This window comes from Lissotriton helveticus, chromosome 4_1 (assembly GCF_964261635.1).
Source record: "Lissotriton helveticus chromosome 4_1, aLisHel1.1, whole genome shotgun sequence".
Classification (NCBI taxonomy): Eukaryota; Metazoa; Chordata; class Amphibia; order Caudata; family Salamandridae; genus Lissotriton; species Lissotriton helveticus.
Genome location: NC_136063.1, coordinates 1,660,162,997 through 1,660,185,557, shown reverse-complemented (window position 1 = coordinate 1,660,185,557; position 22,561 = coordinate 1,660,162,997). Strand labels below are relative to the sequence as shown.

Below are 22,561 nucleotides of genomic sequence, written 5' to 3'. Positions count from 1 at the left end.
CCTTTCTTTGACTGGAAAGCAGTGTCTGTTTGAGGCAATTATTGTTTACTTAAAATGATTTTATATGAATGTGTGTATATATGACATTTGTCTGTATATGTGTGTGTATATATATATATATATATATATATATGTATATATATATATATATATAGATAGATAGATAGATAGATAGATAGATAGATAGATAGATAGATAGATAGATAGATAGATAGATAGATAGATAGATAGATAGATAGATAGATAGATAGATAGATAGATAGATAGATAGATAGATATACACGCACACACACACACAGACACTTTAGGACTGCCCTTTCTAGATGGCCCGCCAATTTTATCTGTGGCTCAATATGGGTCCCTCCTTCCCCAAAGAGCTTTTGGTGAGCAGAAGAAGGTTCCTTCAAGCACCTCTTCTACTTCTGCTTTCCTTCATGAGGCGGTGCTTTTAGATATTGTATGTATCCATTGCAAGAACATCTGATTCCCCTAAAACATATGTTACCAGAATGCAGTAGCCTAAACATCCTCTGACAAAAATATTGTGTCCTAAATACCAGTTACAAAAATGTCACCTGATTAGACTCAATAATAAAAAATTGACGTCCAATGGAGTGGTATTTTTTCAGAGAACATTTGGGACACAATATTTATGTCAGGTGGTATTTCTATTATCAATATTGTGACATACAACCCCACCAACGGAATCAGGGGAGGCATCTTCAAGTAGAGCAATTGGCATTGTATACGGTTCTTGCAACCAGCTCCTCTTAATGAAGTGTGCAGCAGCACAATTCCACCTAGAGTTATTTAGTTAATGAAGCACATCTGCACCAAGCACAGTTGTTATGGCCCAATTGTTTGGATATGGAAGCGGTCCCTGATGAAAGTCACATGGTACCTGCGGCATTCACACGCACTTCAATGTCTATAAACAGCCATGTGCTTTCCTCAAAAAAGAGGGTTGCCTAGTTCTCACAAAGTTGTTTAATTTCATCTGCAAGCTTCAGGCACCTCAGGATGCGCCATTTTTCTGTTGCCAATTCTTCTCTGGATACCTGGCCCATAAGTTTCTTAGCAAATAGATTTTGGTCCTGCATGAAGATCCCGACTGCCGCCCTGGGTGCATCAGGAAGCTTGTCCAGGGTTCCTGACTCAAAGCAGAAGTTGATCTGTTTTCCACGTCTCAATCCAGGAGCTCTTTCTTCAATCCATGTCAATGGCCTGTGAATAGAAGGTAGGAGGGAAGGGGTATGCCAAGAAGGTAAGGGAGGGAGAGATTGACAAAGTCAGATGGAGGGTATTTAATATGACAAGAAAATCAACAACAAATATCATGCATAAGAGAGTGAAGTGTAAAGTACAGTAGTTGTGGCCATAAGTACATATCAACGTTTTTCTTGGTTAAGACACGCTCTCATTCTCCACACCTGTGTCGATATTTCCATTTGTGTTAACCATACCAATTAAGGTGGTCTGCTAACACATTTTAAGTGCATTCTACTCTCACATTTCCAGATTTATCCTACTGTTTTCAGACAAAGATGCAGCATGAGTCTGCGAAGAGGTGATAACCAGCCCATGCAGAGTCATAGAATGGCTGGCCAGTTGCCCTGATGCATGGATGCACCCTGAACTTTAGTTACTTGCCAAACTGATTTGCACTTGTAGGTTAGGTGTTGAGCTACACTTTTAAATTTAGTATAGGTACATTTGTAATTTTCTGGCTCCCTCATTTATTAGCCGCCAGGAGCAGCTGACTAATACCCTTCAATCTTTCCTGAAGCTATCATGGCTTTCATACTAAATTCTCTAATTTTAATGTACTGGTGATTTTTACCTTCATCCTGGAGATGACAAGCATGCCCCCACTCAAATCGTCATCATAGATCTTGAAACTCTTCAGTTGGCTCAGCTGGTCAAGAGACCCAATCATTGTGCTAGCCATACCCCTGATGCAGGCTTCTTATATATCTCAGGGCTGGTGGCTACCCCAACCCTGCCCATGACATGAACAGATCATTGTGCTATCCCTTTATCTACACAGACCAAAACATCCCCCTCAATCCTAGTTTACTGCACCTATCTAGACGTTGGCACAAGCTCATGAAGGACGCCTTTTGTAATTCCCTATGTTCATCGAAATCCTTTCTGTGCCCTGATATTGAAGAGTGACTTAAGATAGTACACCACTAGTAGACCTCTGCATTAGATACATTAATTCCAATGACAAATATTCTCAAGCCTTAGCCCACAAATTCTGCTCCATGGTTTAGCTTAGTTATGGAAGCCCATAAATATGTAAAGCTCTTGAATGAGCTTGGTTCAATAATCATGACTTGACTGCCAAAATGACTTATTTCACTACCATTAATTAATCTAAAATTCAACCAAGGAAATCTTTTCGATAGTGAAGTCTCTGATGGATCCTTCCTTCAAGGCTCCGATGGTTATTCTATCAGGAGATTACTGCAATGACTTAGACTATTATTATTCCAGGAACATTTCTGAGATTTATGCTAACTTTCAGGCAGTTGCCAGGCATTCTGTGGCTTTATCCTTAAGGGTGCAAGGCCACACAGAGGGCCCAGCTATGGTAGCCTTCAATCTGATCATGTTGGATACTTTTCAAAGCTTAAATATTATAAACTCTGGTTCTCCCTGTTCCCTGATTATCATTAAAAATCTTTTATCCCACCTTCTCAATCCCTCCTTGGCTACGGCTAAGGTCCCACAGTCTTGAAACCCTGCAATTCTTGCTCCGCTACTAAAAGCACATTAGTTTGATCCCATCAAACTGAAGAACTAGCAAGCAATCTCACTTCTTCCGGTCTTGACGAAGGTAGTAAAAAAGTGTATCAATTGCCTTTTATCCCAATATCTGGATTCCCATAATCTACTCCATCCCTCCCAGTCTGGTTTCCGACATATAAACAGCACAAAGTCAGCTCGACTGGGGTTAACGGAAGAGCTTTGGCAAACTTTAGATCAAGGCGGCTCTGCTGTACTCATCCTCTTAGATTGAAGTAGTGCGTTTGTGTCTCATAAGCTTCCTTTCAATATACCGAGGGACTGTGGAATATGTCATGAGGCGTTGGATTGGTTTACATTTTTTCTAGAAGGTTGCTCTTTTAAAGTCATCATAAATGTTTTTGGAGCGTTGTCTGCCTTTTGAAGCTCGACAGTACTCATCCTTAAGCCTCACACTCTTTTTCAAATATGTCTGTCCATTAGCAGACATTGTGGAAGCAGCTGGCTACATATTCATTTCTTATGCAGATGACATGAAATCATCTTGTCATTTCCACCCCACATGAAGAGTGAGTCTTCTCAATTCAGCTGAATGAAAGCAGAATGGAGGTTTTGTTTGTGCAGAACCAGCCCAACATGCAGGACCCTCAATGGTGGCCAGAAACTCTGGAGGGCATTCCAGCTTCCAAACCTGAGGTGAAAGATCTTGGTATCTGGTTAGACAGTCATCTAACCTTTGATCATAAAATTAAAATTGTCATCACCTCTTGTTTTAGCTTCCTCAGACAATTAAGAAAAATCTTCTGGACTTTCTCGACCTCGGTCCACTTCTGGCTGTCATAATCTCACCTAAACTATTGAAAACATCTTTTTTATCTAGGCACAACCAAGGGCGGCAGCACGACTTTTGTGACACATCCCTAGTCATCATCAACTCCACCAGCTGCAATGGCTTTCAATGAAAACAGAATACAAATCAAAGCTCTTTGTAATGTGAGACCTGCCTACCCCAGACAATGAATTCAATTCTATTCCCCCAGGGCTCATAGATCATCGAATTTCAGAATAGCTGTGATACCGTGGATAAAACAGCCAGACAGGGAGGGCTGCCCTTCAGGTATTTAGCTTCCAAACTACGAAACTGTCTTCCCCTTCAATTGTGCTCCAGTCCCAATTAACTTACTTTCTGTAAACACTTGAAGACCTGGCTCCTTCGAATAGTCAAGTTATAAGATTTCTTGGCAGTAGCCTTATGTTCATGAGTGCTAGAAAGTCCTGGTCAGGGGCAGCTATGCACAGTATAAAAATAATGAACATAACATAAAATAACTCTCTGAAAGCCACGCAGTGTTTTGAAATGTAGCACTCTTTCATTGTAATGAAAGCGTACATTGGAGAACCCCACTCAGATGAGTGTAATTTGATAAAAATTAATTTTGACAAATGACGAGGATGACCTTTCTTTAAAATTCAATTGAACACATGGAGGAATTGAAAACAATTTCTCACAGAACAGAACAAGCATCCCAGTTCCATTTGTAAACAAACAAGTTAAAAAGGGCATTAATGGTTGTTTTTCTAATTCTGGTGACTTTCAAGCAGTCATACTATTAAATGGAAAGGAGCAACCACAAACATGGGTGAAATAGTCTCCAGAAGAAGAATCCCCATGCAAAGGGAGAGTAAAAGCAGCCTTGGAGCAAGGCAAGTTTGAAATTGAGAGATGCAGGATTGGGTATCAGAAGGTCAGTGTCAGGGACCCTGCTGAGCTCGGGACAAGGTTAGGTAAAAGGGATGCTTGTTCTCTGCAGGGTTAAGGGACTCCAACAGAAGGGGTTTTAAAATATACAAAACAGTACCTGGAAGCTTGAAAGAAGATCAGGATAGACTAAATCAGGATAGAAGAAATGAAGATGAGCGATTAGGGATGTTTGTTTTTGTAATAATATATATATATATATATATATATATATATATATATATATATATATATATATATATATATATATATATCAAATTCAAACGCAATTGGAGAGCTTCCAGCGCACTCTCTACTCCACTTGGTGAACACTTGGTTCCATTTGCAAGGACTGGTGCCTGAAATCTGCTCCTCCAGCCCTTCATGAACAATGCCTCTGAAGAAAGGACTGATTCCTGAAACGCGTCAGGCTTTACATGTTTGAAGATTGCTCTGAAAACATCCAAGGAGCGAGCAGTGAAATTGATCCAAATAAACGTGCTGAATTGAACTTCGTGTGGCTGTGCTTCAATGGGGCTTCCTGTGTTTGAATTTGATGTATATCGGCTGTTGCCCAGTCGAAAAGCGAGGCCCACCTTTGACAGGGTCCGTGCAGGCTCTGAGCTGGGGCTTGCAAACAACGGAACGAAGACAAGAACAGCTCCAATACAGGTGGTGCTGCCTTGCGCACGACTTCACTGCTGCAAAAACGCAATTGGAGATCTTCCAGCGCACTCTCTACTCCACTTCTGCTTCAATGGGGCTTCCTGTGTTTGAATTAGATATATTTATATATATATATATATATATATATATATATATATATATAAACACGATCTCAGCATTCTCTCACCAGGAGCCCTTATACCGGATACCAACGGCGCAGAAGAAGAGAGAGAGGAAGACCCAGGGTGCAGGTGAGCAGTGATTTTATTCAATAGCGTGGAAGGCCCACCTCAGCATAACGTTTCGGCCTACACAGAGGCCTTGGTCACATGACGCATAGGGGAGGGAAGGCAAAATTTACAGTGCAAGTGCAAGAATGGTTAGACCGTGATTTGTTGCATTGGTCAGATGCTCCTGCAGTAAGTTCATAGACATGAAAAACATACTGTAAGGCTACTCAAATTACGGGATAATCCCCGTTAAGCAACTATACATGTGCAAATTCGGCAAGGTGTAAACAGTTATATCCAAAATTGGGGTTTTAAGAACACATACTAGGCATATTTACATGGTAAAAAATCCATTTAAAAATACGCACTTTATAATGTTGTCTATAATTATATATCAGATAAATTTCATCAATAAAAAACCAGGATAATACCAGGATAAAACCATACAAAAGTTAAAATAAATTTTAACTTCTGATAAGAGAAACACCCTCTGACGTTCATATTCAAATATTGCACATTTTATGATGGTTGGCGCACATTACTGTGTCTATGCCATGGAGGAGATAATACCTGTCTCAATACATTATCGCAGCCTCCAATGTTATTACAGAAACGGTAATATCATAACTTTGCTAGCCTTCTCAGGAAGCATTCGATGTATTGCAACCAAAGTGACAGTGCATAGTGATTAAAATAAAATAAGTTTGTTTTCTATACTACTGTTTTTTCCCCTCACTTATTGCATAGCCTAATCCTAGGCTATGATGTTCAACTACTGTGTCCACATTGCTCATCAGACATAGGGCCTATGATGTTGTTACAGTTTAATAGCCCTGTGTACACTCTAATGGGATACGCTATATAGTAAATCCATACTGTCTAGTTCATGATCTGTGCTACAAGATATTTCGAGAGGGAAGTGAGGTTCAAAGGCAAGTGTAAAAATCCTCTGTTGAGTTGAGACCTCCAGGTGTCTTACTGTCCATCTCTAGGATGTACCTGGTCTCTAACATTCTCAAGGTTCCCTCTCTATCCCCTCCTCTCCTAAGTGGGCCTACAGAATCAATGGCATAGTATTTTAATAATGCACTGTTGTTGTTATGGCACTCTTTGAAGTGCCGAGCTACCGGATACGCGGAGTCATTAGTGTTGATAGCTCGTATGTGCTGGAGTATCCTCTTGTGAACCTGCAACTTGGTACTACCAACATATCGCAGGCCACAAGGACACTCCAGCACATACACCACGTATTCGCTCTTGCAAGTTAGTTGTTTATTAATCTTGCGCGGGGTAGCTGAAAAGGGAATAGTATATTCTGATTTGTTAACCCCATGGAGGCAGGCCTTGCAGCTGGAGCATTTTCTGAAGCCCCTGCTTTTGTCCATCCAGTTTTTAAGTGTAACCACCTCTGGACTAGATTTGACTAGTGCATCCTGCATAGAATATGCTTTCCTAAAGGTGATTGATGGCTTGCCCGGCATTTTTCCTCCTATAATAGGGTCACATCTAATTAGATCCCAATGTTTGGTAACAGCTTTTCTGAGTGCGCCATGTTGCTTATTGTAAGCCAGATCAGTCTGACAGATTGTTTATCATGTATCTCTATGGATTTAGGTTTTTGCTTGCACTCAAGGGCCAAGTCACGAGGCAGTGCATTTGCCTTACGCATAGCCTTATCGATCTCCCCTACCTTGTAGCCCCTAGCCAAAAATCTAGTTTTGCTAGCTTCCTGAGCCTGGCTACATTGTGCATCAGTACTGCACAGCCGACTAATTCGGAGCATCTCCCCGTAGGGGATGCTCCGGATCAGATGGGCAGGGTGATGGCTACTGGCATGGAGCACAGTGTTACCTGCCGTAGGCTTCCTATACAGTTTGGTCTGTAGTTTACCCTCATTGATCTCAATGGCAATGTCAAGAAAGTGTACCTGATATTGGCTGATGTCTGATGTAAACGTCAAGTTATAGTCATTGCAGTTGAGAGTATCAATAAACTGCTCAGCTTGTGTTAATGTACCGCGCCAAATTAAGAACACATCGTCTATATAACGATACCACTGAACAATGGAGCTTGCAACGATGTCAGCGTGCCTACCATAGAGGACCTGTCTCTCCCAATAGCCCATGTGCAAACAGGCATAGCTGGGAGAGAAACAGGCCCCCATGGCTACCCCCCTGATCTGCTGATAATACTGGTTGTTGAACATAAAGAAATTATGGTTGAAACAGAAGGTTATCATTGACAAGATCATCCTATTGTGTTCTGACATGATTATAGGTCTTAGTCCCAAATAGAATTCAATAGCTCTGATTCCATCCCGGTGCACAATACTGGTGTACAATGATGTTACATCTAAGGTTATTAACCACCAGTTCGGATCCCACTGAATATCCTTAACTTTGCGGAGGAAATCATTGGAGTCTTGGACAAATGATGGTAGATTTTGCACATGTTCTTGTAGAAATGAGTCCACATAGATTGTTGTATTCTCCAATAAGCCCCCACAAGCTGCAATAATAGGTCTACCAGGAGGTTTAGCTGGATCCTTATTAATTTTTGGGATCAGATACAGAACAGGCGTGATGGGGTGGTCATTTTTTAGGAACTTTAGTTCATCCATACTGATCAGACCATAGGACCGCCACCCCATTAGCAAGGAGTAGAAGTCTGCCTGGGCTTTTCTTACCACACCCACATCACAATGTCTATAGCAGTCAGAATTGTTCAATTGGGAGAAGGCTTCTTCCAGATAGAGTTGCCTGGGCCATAGCACAATGTTGCCCCCTTTATCTGACTGTCTGACAATGATATTATCATCTTGTTGGATCTTTTTAACCAGTTTTATGTATTGATCGTTCAGCTGGTATTTGTGTTGCTTAGTTTTGAGCATTTTAGTGTACAGCACCTTGATTTCTTTAATAGCTGCCTCATGGAATATGTCTATGTTGTCATACAGCATGACAGGCGTATAGGTGGAACGTGGCTTGAAGTTGGTAAGACTCCCTAAATTTGTGTGTGGCTGTTCAGGAGTACTCTGCGAAATTGATTGTTCACATCTGAGGGACTCCATGTCATGAAGCAACGGGGCATCGCGTGCCAAGAGCCCTTGGTTGTTTGTTTCCGCTCTCACCCCGATTGCACGTGTTTTACTCCCAGCAAAGTGTTTTTGTAGCTTCAATTTACGGACAAATTTGAATAAATCTATCCTAGTATTGGCATAATTGAAGTCACTAGGAGGGCAATAGGACAGTCCCATCGACAAAATGCGCAGTTCAAATGCCGAGAATTTACTATTGGTAAGATTTAAAACAGAAAGGGCAGTACCTGAATTATTCACTTCATGTTCCACCGCCTGTTGAGATTTTTCTTTTTTTGTTGTCTTGTTTCTTGAGTTGGCTTTTCGGCGCTCGTAGCGCTTGGCGTTTTGGCTTTTAATTTTTGTTGCGCTGGTACCCTGGGGCGAAGAGTCTCTCGTCTGTCCTTGCGTAGACACGCCACCTCTTGGGCCAGCGAAAACCGGGTAAACCCCAGCCGGGGTTCCTCCTGCGAAGTATTGGAATCCGTGTCGCTGTTCACACTGGAGCTGAGATTAGATTCAGAAGTGTCTTCCTGTTGAACTAAGCCAGGCATGACTTTGGAAGTAGACGGTTGCAAAGGGGGGACAGGCTTAAACGCTTTACTGGCTTTTATAGCGTCATATTTTTTCGCGAACGTAAAAATTCGCCCCTCAGCATAATCAGCCTTATCGCGTTGAAACTTGTAAGTTTTCCTTTTTCTAATTATGTCCTCCTCTTTCTGTAGCCTTGCCATCATTTCACTCCTTAGCTTAGTGCATTCTGCGATTTCCTCAGTGCACGTAGCTTCGATTTCTGCGTTCAATTCCTCAATCTTTGCTTGAGTCTTTACACGGTCACTATCCGCATATCGTACCAATATTTGCACAAGCCGACGGGAATTATCAAGATTACATTCTGCTCTCTCCCTGAGCATATCTGGGTCAGGATCTTTGTAACTGGGGGCTGACATGGCTCGCAACCCCCTAGGTATTCTATTGACCTCCAGATAGCGGCTCAGGGAGCGGTGCTCCCACCATTTCGACTGTTCACGCCTCATAAGTTTCTCAAGCTTTTTAAACTTCTCACGAGTGCTAGCGGTTTCGCTCTCTGCCGTTTCCTGCAATGTGGACACAGCTACATCCCCGGCCGGGGAGTCATCAAACGCATTGAGGGCTGCCAGTTCCCTCCCACGTATAGCGTCTGCTGACATGGCGCTTCCCAGATGTTCATGACGCACAATGCTCACTCACAGTTACAATAGCGGCTTTAACAAATGCTTTCCGCTAAATATATATATATATATATATATATATATATATATATATATATATATATATATATATATATATATATATACATACATACATATATATATACATTAATATATATATTACCTACTGGCGGTTGCCAGTAGGTAGTTATAGTTAGGACCTATTATCCATAGGAAAATAGCAACATTCTTTTCCCAATAACTTTGGCGCCGGTTGACGAATCTTCGCGTAATTTTCAAAACTCGTGGGGCGCTCCTGTCAGCTCCTATCTTAAAAATTTCGGGGTGGTTCAGCAAGTGGGGGCTGAGAAAAAAGGGGGGGTCCCAAAACGTGTTTTCTCCATAAGAAACTTTAGACACGGCTACAGCCCGAACTGCTGAACGGAATTACACCAAATTTGGCAAAAAGGTAGCCCTTGGTTCAGAAAGAACTCTTTTTGTTAAATGGTGTAAATCTGTTCAGTAGTTCCTGAGAAATTTGAAAAAGAAAAAATATTGATATCTGGGCGGAGCCTAACCACACATGTCATCGTGAGATCTGATCGGCTGTCAGCACTTCATCCTGGAATTGCTGGCAGCCATCTTGGGACCGATATACATGATAGTCCCCAATTGAAATGCATTGTAGTGAATCGAAGATTTTGAGGGTTAACAAAAGGAGCACTATAAGCACTAACAGCCTTACTTATGACAAAAGTATGGCACACCTGAAGCCATCTTGATTGGAATAAACTGGTAACACTTAAAACATTTAATTTAAAAAGGAACAAAATGAGGGGGTTCATTTTGTCATAGAAATTATGGTTAGTGCTGTAGAAAGAAAAATTAGGACATGTTTTAAGTGAGATCTCAAATATCTTCCTATTATATTTCAACAGGAGCAGCCTAGCCTGTCAGTTGATGCCTTTGTGTTCTCCTGCAGCTTCCCAGAGTGTTCCAAAGAACAACTAGAGAGCTAACAGTCTTACTTATGACAACATCATGGCACACCTGAAGCCATCTTGATTGGAATAAACTGGTAACACTTAAAATATTTTATTTAAAAAGGAACGACATGAGGGGGTTCATTTTGCCTAGAAATTATGGTTAGTGCTGCAGAAAGAACATTTAGGGTATGTTTTAAGTGAGATCTCAAATCCTCTTCTATTTCATCAGAAAATTCTGACATGCAGAATAAAACAATCACTTTCAATACCAGCAGTAGACTTCCAGTTAACTCCCTGGTGAGCAGTAGCTTTACTACAGGATCTAATGAACAACTAGAGTGCTAACATTCTGAATTTGTGACACATCTGAATGCCTTCTTGATGGAATCAAAGTAAAAAACTGAAAGCATTTCCTACTGAGGAGACAGCAGTAAATGAGGAAATTAGGAAACTTCATAACAAATAAGTCTCCCAAGATGGCCATCAGAGAACAAAGAGCCCAAATCTAGCACAAATATCACCCATATCTAGCCCACATTTAGCCCAATGACAGAAGTGTGCGAAACACTTTTTAATTTTAGTTTTTCTGCAGTTGTATATAGTGCAGACTGGTCAGGTATTGGAACGTTACATCTTCCTTGGACCCCTTATTGTGTATTTTGCATGAAGTACATGAGATTGATCTTGCGAAACATTGAACTTTACGATTCTGTTAACCTGAAGTTGCTCTGAACCGGGCTTTGTAACACCCTTTTTTACATACTGGTTTTGATTAATTCTCACTGTATTGTATTAGGAAAAAGGATTTACTGTTCTTATGTACACTTTTATGATCTATGTTTCTAAATCATATTGAATAAAGTTTAATGAATTCTATGGCAGGACGGAGGCGAGGATTATGCATATCTTTCCTCACTTTATTTGCATAGCAGTTCAAAGACAACGTAACACAACAATCATTAAACAAAAGACTACACAACCCATGAACCATTAGGGGGGTAGTCTCCAAGGCAACTATAGTCCAATCATATCACAGTCCATCGTATATAATGTTGTGACGTATAATATTGTGAAGTCCCTTGCACCTGCGAGGGGGCTGTCTTAAGGACCACCCCCTTTTGTACCGTTAAGGATTTTAAGGGCATTTGTTCTGTGCTCACACCCTCTGCTATCATGTTTTCTCCAGAAGACCATTTTTACTCCTCCTACCAGCAAGTGGAGGAGGTATGCCCCCCCCAATTTCTCCCTCCAGCAGTGGACCAAGCCCTCTCTCTGGCTATTTCTAGGGTGCTGGCTCCTCTTAGGGATCTGGTTGTTAAGCTCGCGAAAAGCATCCCTGGGGTGTTCAGTGACCCAGATCTGGTGGTGGCAAGTCTCAGTAACTCCCAGATGGGGAATAAAAGGGCAGTTAAGCATAACACAGGGATTTGATACATTTACGGAAACCTTCCTCAAGAGTGCGCAAACGCTAAAACATGCACCCTGCCAGGAGGAGGAGGACCCCCGGAGAAAATGTTGACGCTGTCACCACTATTTTAGACCCCGATGGCTGGTTTCCCCTAGAGGGAGAGGGTGTTTTGGAAGAGGATTCTCCTCCGATGAGGATAAGGACTCGGGGCGTCCCTGGCATCCAGAGTCCCACTCCTCTCAGTCCCCGGTCCGACATGTTCGAGCCTACCCAAATTTACCATCCTAGGTCGGCGGAGTGGACCCCTGACACCAAAGTGGCAAAGTATGTGGTGGGGAAAACCCATCAACCTCTTGAAAGAGAGGTCAAGAATAGGATGATGGGAGAATGCCATAGGCCCTCACTGAAGGGGAAGGTGGCACACATGCCTGAAATTGATGAGAAACTATGTACCTTTTTCTCCAAGTATATGAGGGATCCCAAGAAAGGAATTGATAGGTCTTGGACATGGTAGGGCCCTTGACCCAAATTATTCAATTGGCGGAGCTTTCAAAAGGGTCAGGATCCCCTTTGTCCACGGATATTGTCGCTGGTGGGACACACTACCCTAACCCCTAAAACACTACCCCCTCCACTACTAAACACCACTGCACTACCCTAAACCCTAAAACACTATCCCAGCATGACCCCTTACACTACCCAATCACCACTGCACTACCCTAAACCCTAAAACACTACCCCCAGCCCGACCCCCTATATTACCCGAACACCACTGCACTACCCTAAACCCCTGAAAAGAACCCCCCACCCCATGCCCAATCCCCCTACCTCTCACTCCTCGTGGTTCCTACTTCACGTCATCTCTGAGGGGCAGCGCACGTCGTTGTGAGGAAACGGAACAGCCTCTGTTTCCATACATCGACGTGGATCATCACCTGTTTTTTAGAATGCTTGGTCATTTACCATACATACCTTTACAACAAAATTTGTTGTAAAGGTACGCGTGGTAAATGACCATACGTTCCAAAAAAATGCATAGTAATGACTTTGCGATGTACAAGGCATGCGTGGTAATGCATGCGTTGTAATGATATGGCAAAGTAAAAAAGTCGTTGTAACGGCTGTTTACCAATCGAAGCTGGCCCCTGTTCTTCAGTGAGATGTTTAGTTGATTAATTAGGAGGAAGGAATGTGTTTTATTTACCGAAAAGTGCATTCCCGGCTGTTGTATTGTGAAAGTGTCTGCGTGGCCTGGTTTCACTTCCGGTGAGAGAGTTGAAAAGTCTGTTTGGATCTAAAGGAGTTCTCTTGTTGGACGGGGCCGGCGCGACACGTCATCAGAAAACATAGCTAATGGAAAGCGTCCTCCCTGAAGTGTGGAGCAGTGCCATGAGAGGTCAACGAGTGTGCATCCCACCGCAGTATGACCGTACCGCGTGACCCATGTGCCTCCTCCAGTGTACGGGAGGCAGAAGCGGCGTCGCAGGTCCTCTTGAAGACCATTGTAGCACTAATTCTACATTTTGGTACTAGGGCATTTTAACTTCACTGTTCCTGCCAGATACAAAGAGAAGATCCTGTGTTATTCAGTGCCCTCGATAGCTTTTTTGTGGGTTGTGGTGCTTGTCACTTCACTGCCCAGCCAGTGCACACGACTGGGCACCCCACTTCATGTGCCTTCTGCAGGGACTCTGCCCTCGGATCACTGGTTTTGGTTTCTGGAGTGGCAACATAAACAGTTGCTTCCAAAGGACTAGCCTGAACACTGAGGTGAATATCCCCTGCACCAGCATTCCACAGAAATTCTTTCCTATTACTCGCACGTTGACTAGGACATCATAATAGCACGGCTCCGCTCGCGACACCGTATGACGTCATCGGAGCCATAAGAGGACCTCATTGGCGTGCTGATGTCAGTTCCACCCATTTTTTCTGTGCCACCGAGGCAAACAGGCGGACCGAGACATTTTCAAATGTGAACAAAGTATAATAAATATATATATATTCACTGAAAAAACCATTGCTTTCAGGCACGTTATATTTAGAAATTAGCATTTAGGAAACCTTAGAAATTCACTGAAAAAACATAGGTTTCAGGCACATTATAGTTAGAAATTAGCATTTAAAAAACCTTAGAAATTCACTGAAATAGCCATAGGTTTCAGCAGCGTTTCCACTACACTTAGTGCTCCAGAAACGTAGTTACTCATAAAGACACTATTGAGACAGTCATCCACTCACTAACACACCCATACACACGCTCATCCACCCATACAGTCCTACTCACATGCTGTCTTAAACACATACAAACAGTGAGTCACTCATTCATGCATCTATGCACTACATAATACCCCGCACCGAACCATACAGACACTCAGACACTCATACTGATACTCAAAAAAGCAACTAATAACCTATATAGACACTCATGTAGCTACTCAGCAAGTTATTCAGCCACTTATACACAAAATGAGAGACTGATACAGATAATTACATATTTAAACATTACTCACTAACCCTTGTATTCACTAAGATACACTTAATCAGTCAGTTAAACAATTTTTCCCAAAAGAAATCATCCATTTAGACACTTATATACCCATTTATTCTTCCATCGACCTTGAGATATACATATATATATATATATATATATATCTATATATATCTATATATATATATTCATCCAAGTTGCCTCTGATTCCAAAGACGCCACTCCGCACAAGGTAGGTGTCAGCCCTTTATTTAAAGGAAGCTGTGTACTACGACTGCTGATCAATTTCCCAACGCGTTTTGGAGCCGCAAGCTCCTTCATCATGAGGCAGCAGTTTGTGAGTGTCAGGTTAACCACACCTATTTATTTACCCATAATTGCCTGCACTCACCAGTGAGTAGCATGCTGGGAGATGTGGTCCAATTCTATCCCATTAATGGGGTCCGTTTCACTCACCAACAGTTCACATTACTTTTAACTTTATTTGTTTAACAACCCTCCACTGGGCTCCAGGCATGATGCACAGCTTCCACTTTTGATGACTCTTATGCGCTGCTTTCCATCAGTTTATTTACGTCTGGTGAGTCCTGCTACCACATTTCCAGCAGGCGGGGCATCTTCCGCAGCTGAGGCCGCCGCGCATATATTCATTCAAGTTGCCTCTGATTCCAAAGACGCCACTCCGCACAAGGTAGGTGTCAGCCCTTTATTTCAAGAAAGCTGTGTATTACGACTGCTGATCAATTTCCCAACGCGTTTCGGAGCCGCAAGCTCCTTCATCAAGGGGCAACAGTTTGTGAGCGTCAGGTTAACCACACCTATTTATTTACCCACAATTATGGGTAAATAAATAGGTGTGGTTAACATGTGCTGGGTGAACAGGAATATGGAAGTATGCGTCCTTTAGGTCTAGTGTGGACATAAAGTTGCCTTGTTGTCGACGAGGAAGCACTTGTTGAAGGGTAACCATATGGAAGTGTTCTGACAGTATGTATAGGTTTAACGTTCTGAGATCTAAGATTGCTCTTAAAGACCCGTCCATTTGGGGATTAGGAAGTAAAGTGAGTAAACTCCTAATCCTTGATGTTGTAATGGAACTGGTTCTATAGCTCCTTTTGTTAGAAGAGCTTGTACCTCTTGTTTGAGGAGCTGTCGGTGGTGTGGCGAGAGTTTGTGAATGCAAGGTGGAATATTGGGAGGATTGCTGGTAAGTTCCAGGCAATATAACCATGCTGGATAATATCTAATACCCATTTGTCTGTTATTAACTTCCAAATGTGAGGAAATTGTTGTAATCTTCCCCCAACAGGTGATGAATGGTTAGGGGGGGAGTACTAGCAAGTCACTGCTTGTTAGTGGACTGAGAGGTGCGGGTTGTTTTACCTCTACCTCTTCCCTTAAAAGGCTTCCTCTATAACCACCCTTTTAGAATCCTCTAGAGGGGGATGATTGTGTTTGTGTCTTGTATGAAGATGTGGCCACATCAGTGGTATTTGTTTTGGAACCAGGGGCAGCTCCTCCATGTGGGTGGAGGAGCGTTGCCCCATTGCTTTCTCGCAGTGCAAGAAGCAGAAACCTAAAATGGTATTATAAATATCATTTTATGTTTCTTCTTCTCGCACTGATTAAAAAGCAGAAGGGTTTGGTTGGGGGCGGGTGGGCGGTCCTGCTTTAGGGCAGGGAAGGAGTGGCTTGCCCACTCTGAGGGTGCTGACTGTTTGGTCAGCCCCAGGGCCGACCAAACCAGTCAAATGCACTCTGCATTTTCTCCATGTAGGCTGCATGCAGCCTACACGGAGAAAATGGCATCCCCATAGATGCCTGTGTGGTCAGTGTTCCAGCCAATCACAACGCTGCCATTGCAGTGTTGTGATTGTCTTAGGGGAGGGGAGGGTGGCAACCTGCTTCCTGTTCTGCGGAACCCGGCCAGGAGCTGAGACGGTGAGGGACCCAGGACCCGGGAAGGTAAGTTTATTTTATATTTTTTAAATTAACCCCCACCCATGCTAGACCCGCCCAATCCCCCCCCCGACTCCCTACCCGCTAGTAATGCCGCCGGCTGAGACTGTTTGGAACCTACTCTGTAAAAGGAGCGACGAAAGGACCCTCTTCAGTATCCTTCTTCATCTTTTTAAGGGATAGAGCCATTTAAGAGTCAAAAAGGTGTTCCTTATCAAAGGGTGCATAAAGAATGGTTTGCTGCACTTCCTGGTTTAAAACCAGAAATTCTGAGCATTGCATGTCTTCTAATGTATGAATGAAGTAGTTTTATAGAGCACGCATTACTCGAGAGTGTCTTAGCGCTAGGCGGATCAAGAGCAGAGGATGGAAAAAACAGCAAGCTGAATTAAGTCTGTGTGACTCTGTTATTTGAAGGGGGAAATAGCCAGGTCTTTAACTGCTTTCTGAATAACTGCAGGCTGGGTTGTGACCGGAGAGCAAGAGGAAGGGAGTTCCATAGCTTTCCCCCCAGGTAGGCAGGCGTTCTACCGCCCCAGTTTATTCGTTTGGTTCTGGGGACCAGAACCATGTATGCTGTGCTAGATCTGAGGATTCTACTGGGCGCATACAAGACAAATCGTTCTTGAAAATAGGATGGACCGGTGCAATGAAGAGCATCATGCATTAGGCACAGAGCCTTGAATGAGATTTTCTTCTCCACCGGCAGCCATTGAAGGCAGAGCAATAGGTGAGATACTGGTTTGAACTTTGGGATTTTTAAAAGGGCTCTTGCTACCGCATTCTGTAGAGGCTGCAATTTTTTTCAGGTATTTCGAGGTGCCTAGATAAAGGACATTGCAGTAGTCCATTTTGGAGCCAATGAGGGCCAGCATTAGGATGTTCTGTAAGTCTGTTGGGATGAACAGGAGGATTTATTTGAGAACCCGTAGCATAAAAAAGCCCACAGAGGTCATTGCATCGATTTGAGCTGGGAAACATAGTTTGGTGCCGAAGATGACTCCCAAGTTTTTTGCCTTTTGCACCCGCTTGGGAAGATTACCCAGCTCCTGGGGCTACCAGGATGCATTCCAAAAGGAGGTCTCTTTCCCAAAGAGCAACATCTCAGTTTTTTCCAAATTTAACTTGAGACAGTTATTCTGCATCCAACTTGCGACTGCAGACAAACATCTGCAGACGGATACCACTATTTGTGTGTCATCCATGTAGGATAATACGGTCAGGCCGAAATTCAGAATGAGCTTTACCAAAGGGGTGATATACACGTTGAAAAGAGTGGGACTGAGTGCCAATCCCAGAGGCACCCGCAGGGGGGGGAGAAGGGGCTGGACTTTGCATCTCCCATCTCGACCCACTGTCTTCTATTCTTGAGAAATGAGCTCAGCAGAGTTAGTGCAGTGCTCCTAAAGCCTAAGGAGTGCAGACGTTTAATAAGAAGTGAATGGTGAACAGTATCAAAGGCAGCAGAGAGATTTCGTAGGATTAATGCTGCTCTGCCGCCCCTGTCCACCCTGACTCTAATTTCCTCAGAAGCGGCCAGACTCTGTGCAGTGGTTTGCTCTGAACCCGTATTGAGCAGAGTCCAGCAATTGATGGGTGTCCAGAAAAGTTAGAATTTCCTCATTCTTGGCCTTCTCTAACACCTTAGCAGGGAACAGAAGTCGGGAAATTGGTCTGTAGCTATCCACCAGCTTGGGGTCCATGGAGGGTTTCTTCACCGGGGGAAAAATAGAGATCCTTTTCCAGATGTTTGGGTAGTGCCCCATACTCAGAAACTGGTTTAGTAAATCTTTGAGTGGCCCAGCCACCTGACTGACAAACTTGTTGATGATCACTGGAGGGCAAGGGTCAGAGGGTGCTTCAGATTTGATAGAACTCATGAGACTGATTGTTTTATCCCACTTTAAAGGAGAGAAAGCCTCAAAGTTGGGAGGTGCCTCACGCCCAGTGGATATACCGATGTTGGTGGCCTCCTCCAGATTAATAGAAAGGTCAGTACTAAGTGTCTTCTGAGAGAATACCTTGGATTAGAAGAAATCTGCCAGCTTGTTGCAGAAAGATTCATCTGGGATAAAGGAGATACTGTTGTTCCATTTGGACACATGTTTGACCGTTTAAAAAAGTTCCCTGGAAGAGTTTGCTGCTAATCTAATTTTTCCTGAGAATTTTTTCTTTTTGTTCGGCTTTAATAAGCTATTTATACTCCACAACAGTTTTTTTTATAAAGCTTTTTTTCTGGGAGTATAGTCTAACCTCCAAATGCGCTAATTGTGCCTGCACTCAAGCTGTACTGCTGTCAGCATCAGTGAGAACCGTGGAGCAGATGGATTTTTCCTATGGCTCTTGAGCATTTTCTCAGGCACCACTTTGATGCATGCTGTGTCCAGCCAGCGAGTGTAGCTGATTGCTGCACTGTAAATGTCCTTGACAGGAGCGGGAACAGACTTGGAAAGAGCCTCCTGGAGAGCATCCACCTTGGTATCCTTCCACGGTCGGTACTTGATGATTCGAGCAGTGCTGTTCAATTCAGCTCTGTTGCACTGGGTTATGAATGAAAAGAAAATGGCCCTAAGGTCCAACAATGGGAGTGGAAGGATCGTATCTATGTCTAATTCTGCATTATTTGTGAAGTTCCCATCCAGTGTATGGTTAGCTGTGTGAGTGGGAACTTCAATTCGTTGGTGTAGGTTGAAGCTATTGAGAGTGTGCATTCGAGGACAACTCTAGGTGAAAGTTGAAGTCCCCTACCAGTGTAAAGTTTGCATACGTTATACCGGATTCAGGATTTTGTCAACGTAGCCCATTCGTGGGCCGGGAGGCCGATAGACTAGCATTCCTTAGAATGTAAAGGATTTGTTCAGATAAATACTGAACCTGAGTGCTTCACAATCTAGATGAGGAACTGGTGTGAAACTAGCTTCAAGCGAGTTGTGATAGACAATCGCTAGCCCCCTTCTTTTATCTGTTCTGTCTAGCCTTTCAAAGTTGAAACATCACAGGACCTCCTCCTGGCTCTCTCTGTGCACACTGGAAGAGACCGGGCAGTGGACCAGAGAGTCAGAAAAGAAGCGATTGAGGATCAAGAGCAGTGAGCAAACAATAAAATCTACAATAACATTTACCCTTAAGAACAAATTAAAACCTTAAAAACAATGTCCCCCCAGCCTTCGAGCTTTACGTACGGAATTAGATATGAAGTGCTAACTAGCGTCACGGTTGAAACAGGCTTTAAAAAGGCTTACCTCAGGACGGAGTTGATCCGCTGCGCGCCAAGACCCTCTCCTGCATTTATGGCTGGGGAAGTGAAAAAGACTAGAGCGCCAACCCCCAAGATGGCTGCCAGCCCGGAAGTGGGTCGGAGTGAAGGGGGCGTGGAGACCTCCCCCTGGCTCTCTCCATGCAAACCGGAAGAGACCGGGCGGTAGACTAGAGAGTCGGGGGAGAAGCCACTGAGGATCGAGAGCAGTGAGCAAACAATAAAAACTACAATAAAATGTACCCTTAAGAACAAATTAAAACCTTAAAAACATTGTCCCCCCCAGCCTTTGAGCTTTAGGTGCAGAAGTAGATATGCAGCGCTAGTTAACGTCACGGCTGAAACAGGCTTAAAAAAAGGCTTGCCTCAGACAGGAGTTGATCTGCATAAGCAAAATGGTAGTATTGATTCCTCTAGCTGCAGTATCTGCAGCATCTAATGTGCACCTGATGGATGAATTAGAAATAAGTTTACCTTCCTGTACTATTTCCCGCCCCCTCTTTTTGTGTTCTTTTGCGAGATATTGCAATTGTTCTTCCACTTGATCTTAGAGAGCTCTATTGTATCTGGAAAACAGACCTGCGCATTAGCTATGCGCCAATGGTTGGCTGATTGAGCAGCTACTCTCTTTCCTGATGCATGTATTAGTTTGGATTCTTTATCTGGAGGTGGTGCTTCTCCTGAAGTTTGTGAGTTTGCCCTTTTATGGGCATTGGAGACCACCAAATAATCCAAAGGCAATTGCCCCCTAATAAAAACTGAGACAGATGATGGGGGTTTATACTTTTTGTCCACCCTAGGTGTTAGTATGTGTGCTGTTACTGGGTCTTTAAAAATATTATTTGTATGCCTCATCATCCCTTTCAAAATAGGCAACATTTGTGTTTTTTTGTGTGTGTTTCCTAGGATTTCGAATAGGAAATCCTCTTCTTTAGCTTCTTTGTGTAAGGGTACTCCATGGTAATTGGCTGTCCTAGCAATCATCTCCTGATATGCATTATTATTGTCAGGAGGGGTAGATCAGGGTCTGTATCTTGAGGTGGAATTATAATCTAGTCATCCCATGGACCAGTTGGTGGCTGATTATAAATATTATCATCCTCTGCTAAATCAGGATTTGTGTGAGGAGAACCTGATGGTGTAATGTGTAGAAGATTTATCTCTGGTATAATAGGAATTGGCGAAGAAGGTGGAGGGGTTTGAGGAATGTTAATAGGGCTGGTAGCCATGTCCTTTTTCTTCTTCAGAAGGATTTTGTATTTAGTGTCTGCCTTCCTTTTTGAAGGTATGACTGGTTTACCTGTTATGTGACCAGAATTAGGATTTAAATGAATCTTCTTTTGTTTGGGATCCAGCTTCTCTTTCATTTTTTCCAAAATCGGCTACAGTGATTTTAAGGGAGCATCTTTTTATTTCAATGCCAACATTTTCAGTGCCGAGCTGGATTTGTCTTTTTTCTCTTTCAGTCTAGAATGTTTTGGAACTGAAGGGGTATTGTGATGTCTTTTGAGATGTCATCAGTGACGTCATCAGTGATGTCACTGATCATGTCATCAGTGATGTAATATGTGAAGTCAACAGCAGTGGATTGCGGGGGCGCGAGTTATAGTTAGCTGAACTAACTATAACGGGGAAATTCTATGGTTTTGTATGAGTGAAATGTCCAGCTAACTATAACTTTCCCTAAAACCCATGGTTTTTTCAGTGAATTTCTAAGGTTTTTTAAATGCTATTTTCTAACTATAACGTGCCTGAAAGCTATGTTTTTTTCAGTGAATACATCTGAATATATATATGCATTACCTACTGGCGGTCGCCAGTAGGTATATATAGTTAGGATTTTTTCCCTATGGGATTTTTGAAAATTCTATGTCTAATAACTTTGGCGTTTGTGGACGGAATTGGCTGAAATTTTCTGGAAAATGGAACATTTTGTTTCTGAGCAGCCACTGGAAATTTGGGGGGAGTTGGTCCAGGGGGGGCCGAGAAAAAAGGGGGGTCCCAAAACGTGTTTTTAACATTGAGTTTTCCATAGGGCGGTTAGCCTCACTTTTAGCCCGAACGGCTGAATGGATTTGCACGAAACTTGGCAAAATTGTAGGGACTGGTAGCCCGATGTGCCTTTTGTAGGTCTCAATATATGTGCTGCAGTGGATTTTGAGAAAATAACGTTCAAAAAAAGATATATATCTGTAAGCGCGGACCAGGCAGCGCCCCGGTACGCGTACTTGACGCGTAACGGAACTTCGCGTAGCGAAGTTGATTGGCTCTCCGGTGTCTGTCAACATTCTAAACAGTCCGGAGCGGCCGCCATCTTGTCTCTCGGTAGGATCGAGAGACAAGAGGAGGTCAAAAGCGAAGGGGCAAATGACCTTAAGGGGGCATAGTAGATACTCCCTGACCCCCTAGGTTTGATGTGGAGGTTTTAAAGGGGCCCCGCTAAGCAAAAAAAATAAATTTTTTTTTTGTTTTTTTTCGTGGTTAGCGCCCGGTACGCGAACCGGGAAGCGTACTGGGGAGCGTATCACAATAAAAAATGAATGATAGACTTTTCAAATGCTGTATGTTAATTGATTGTTGGTTTTGTTGATTATTTTTTTTTTTTTGTAAACTTTTTTTATTGTGTTTCATAATTTATTAAACTTTCTAACATTTCATTGTCAGAAATTTCATAATCATGGAATATAGATTGTAGTCTCTGAGGTTGTAAAATGTCCTCATTTGCAAGGAGGTTATCTACTGCTTGCACACATTGCAGTAGTTCTTGGTCCCATGTTTCATCCATAAATTCAATCTCATTTGGATCAATG

The 22,561-nt window shown here is 42.8% G+C and overlaps 1 protein-coding gene across 5 annotated transcripts in view; it reads right to left on the bottom strand.

The window, feature by feature from the left end:
• Positions 1 to 224: 224 nt before the first annotated feature.
• LOC144829310 (biliverdin reductase A-like) overlaps positions 225 to 22,561 on the bottom strand; it is a 296,629-nt gene continuing 274,292 nt past the window's right edge. For all 5 annotated transcript variants that reach the window (XM_078688341.1, XM_078688339.1, XM_078688344.1 and 2 more), the window contains exon 7: positions 225 to 1,224. In XM_078688341.1, the coding sequence (XP_078544467.1) occupies positions 969 to 1,224 (256 nt within the window). In that variant the 3' untranslated portion in view covers positions 225 to 968. The remainder of the gene's footprint in view (positions 1,225 to 22,561) is intronic.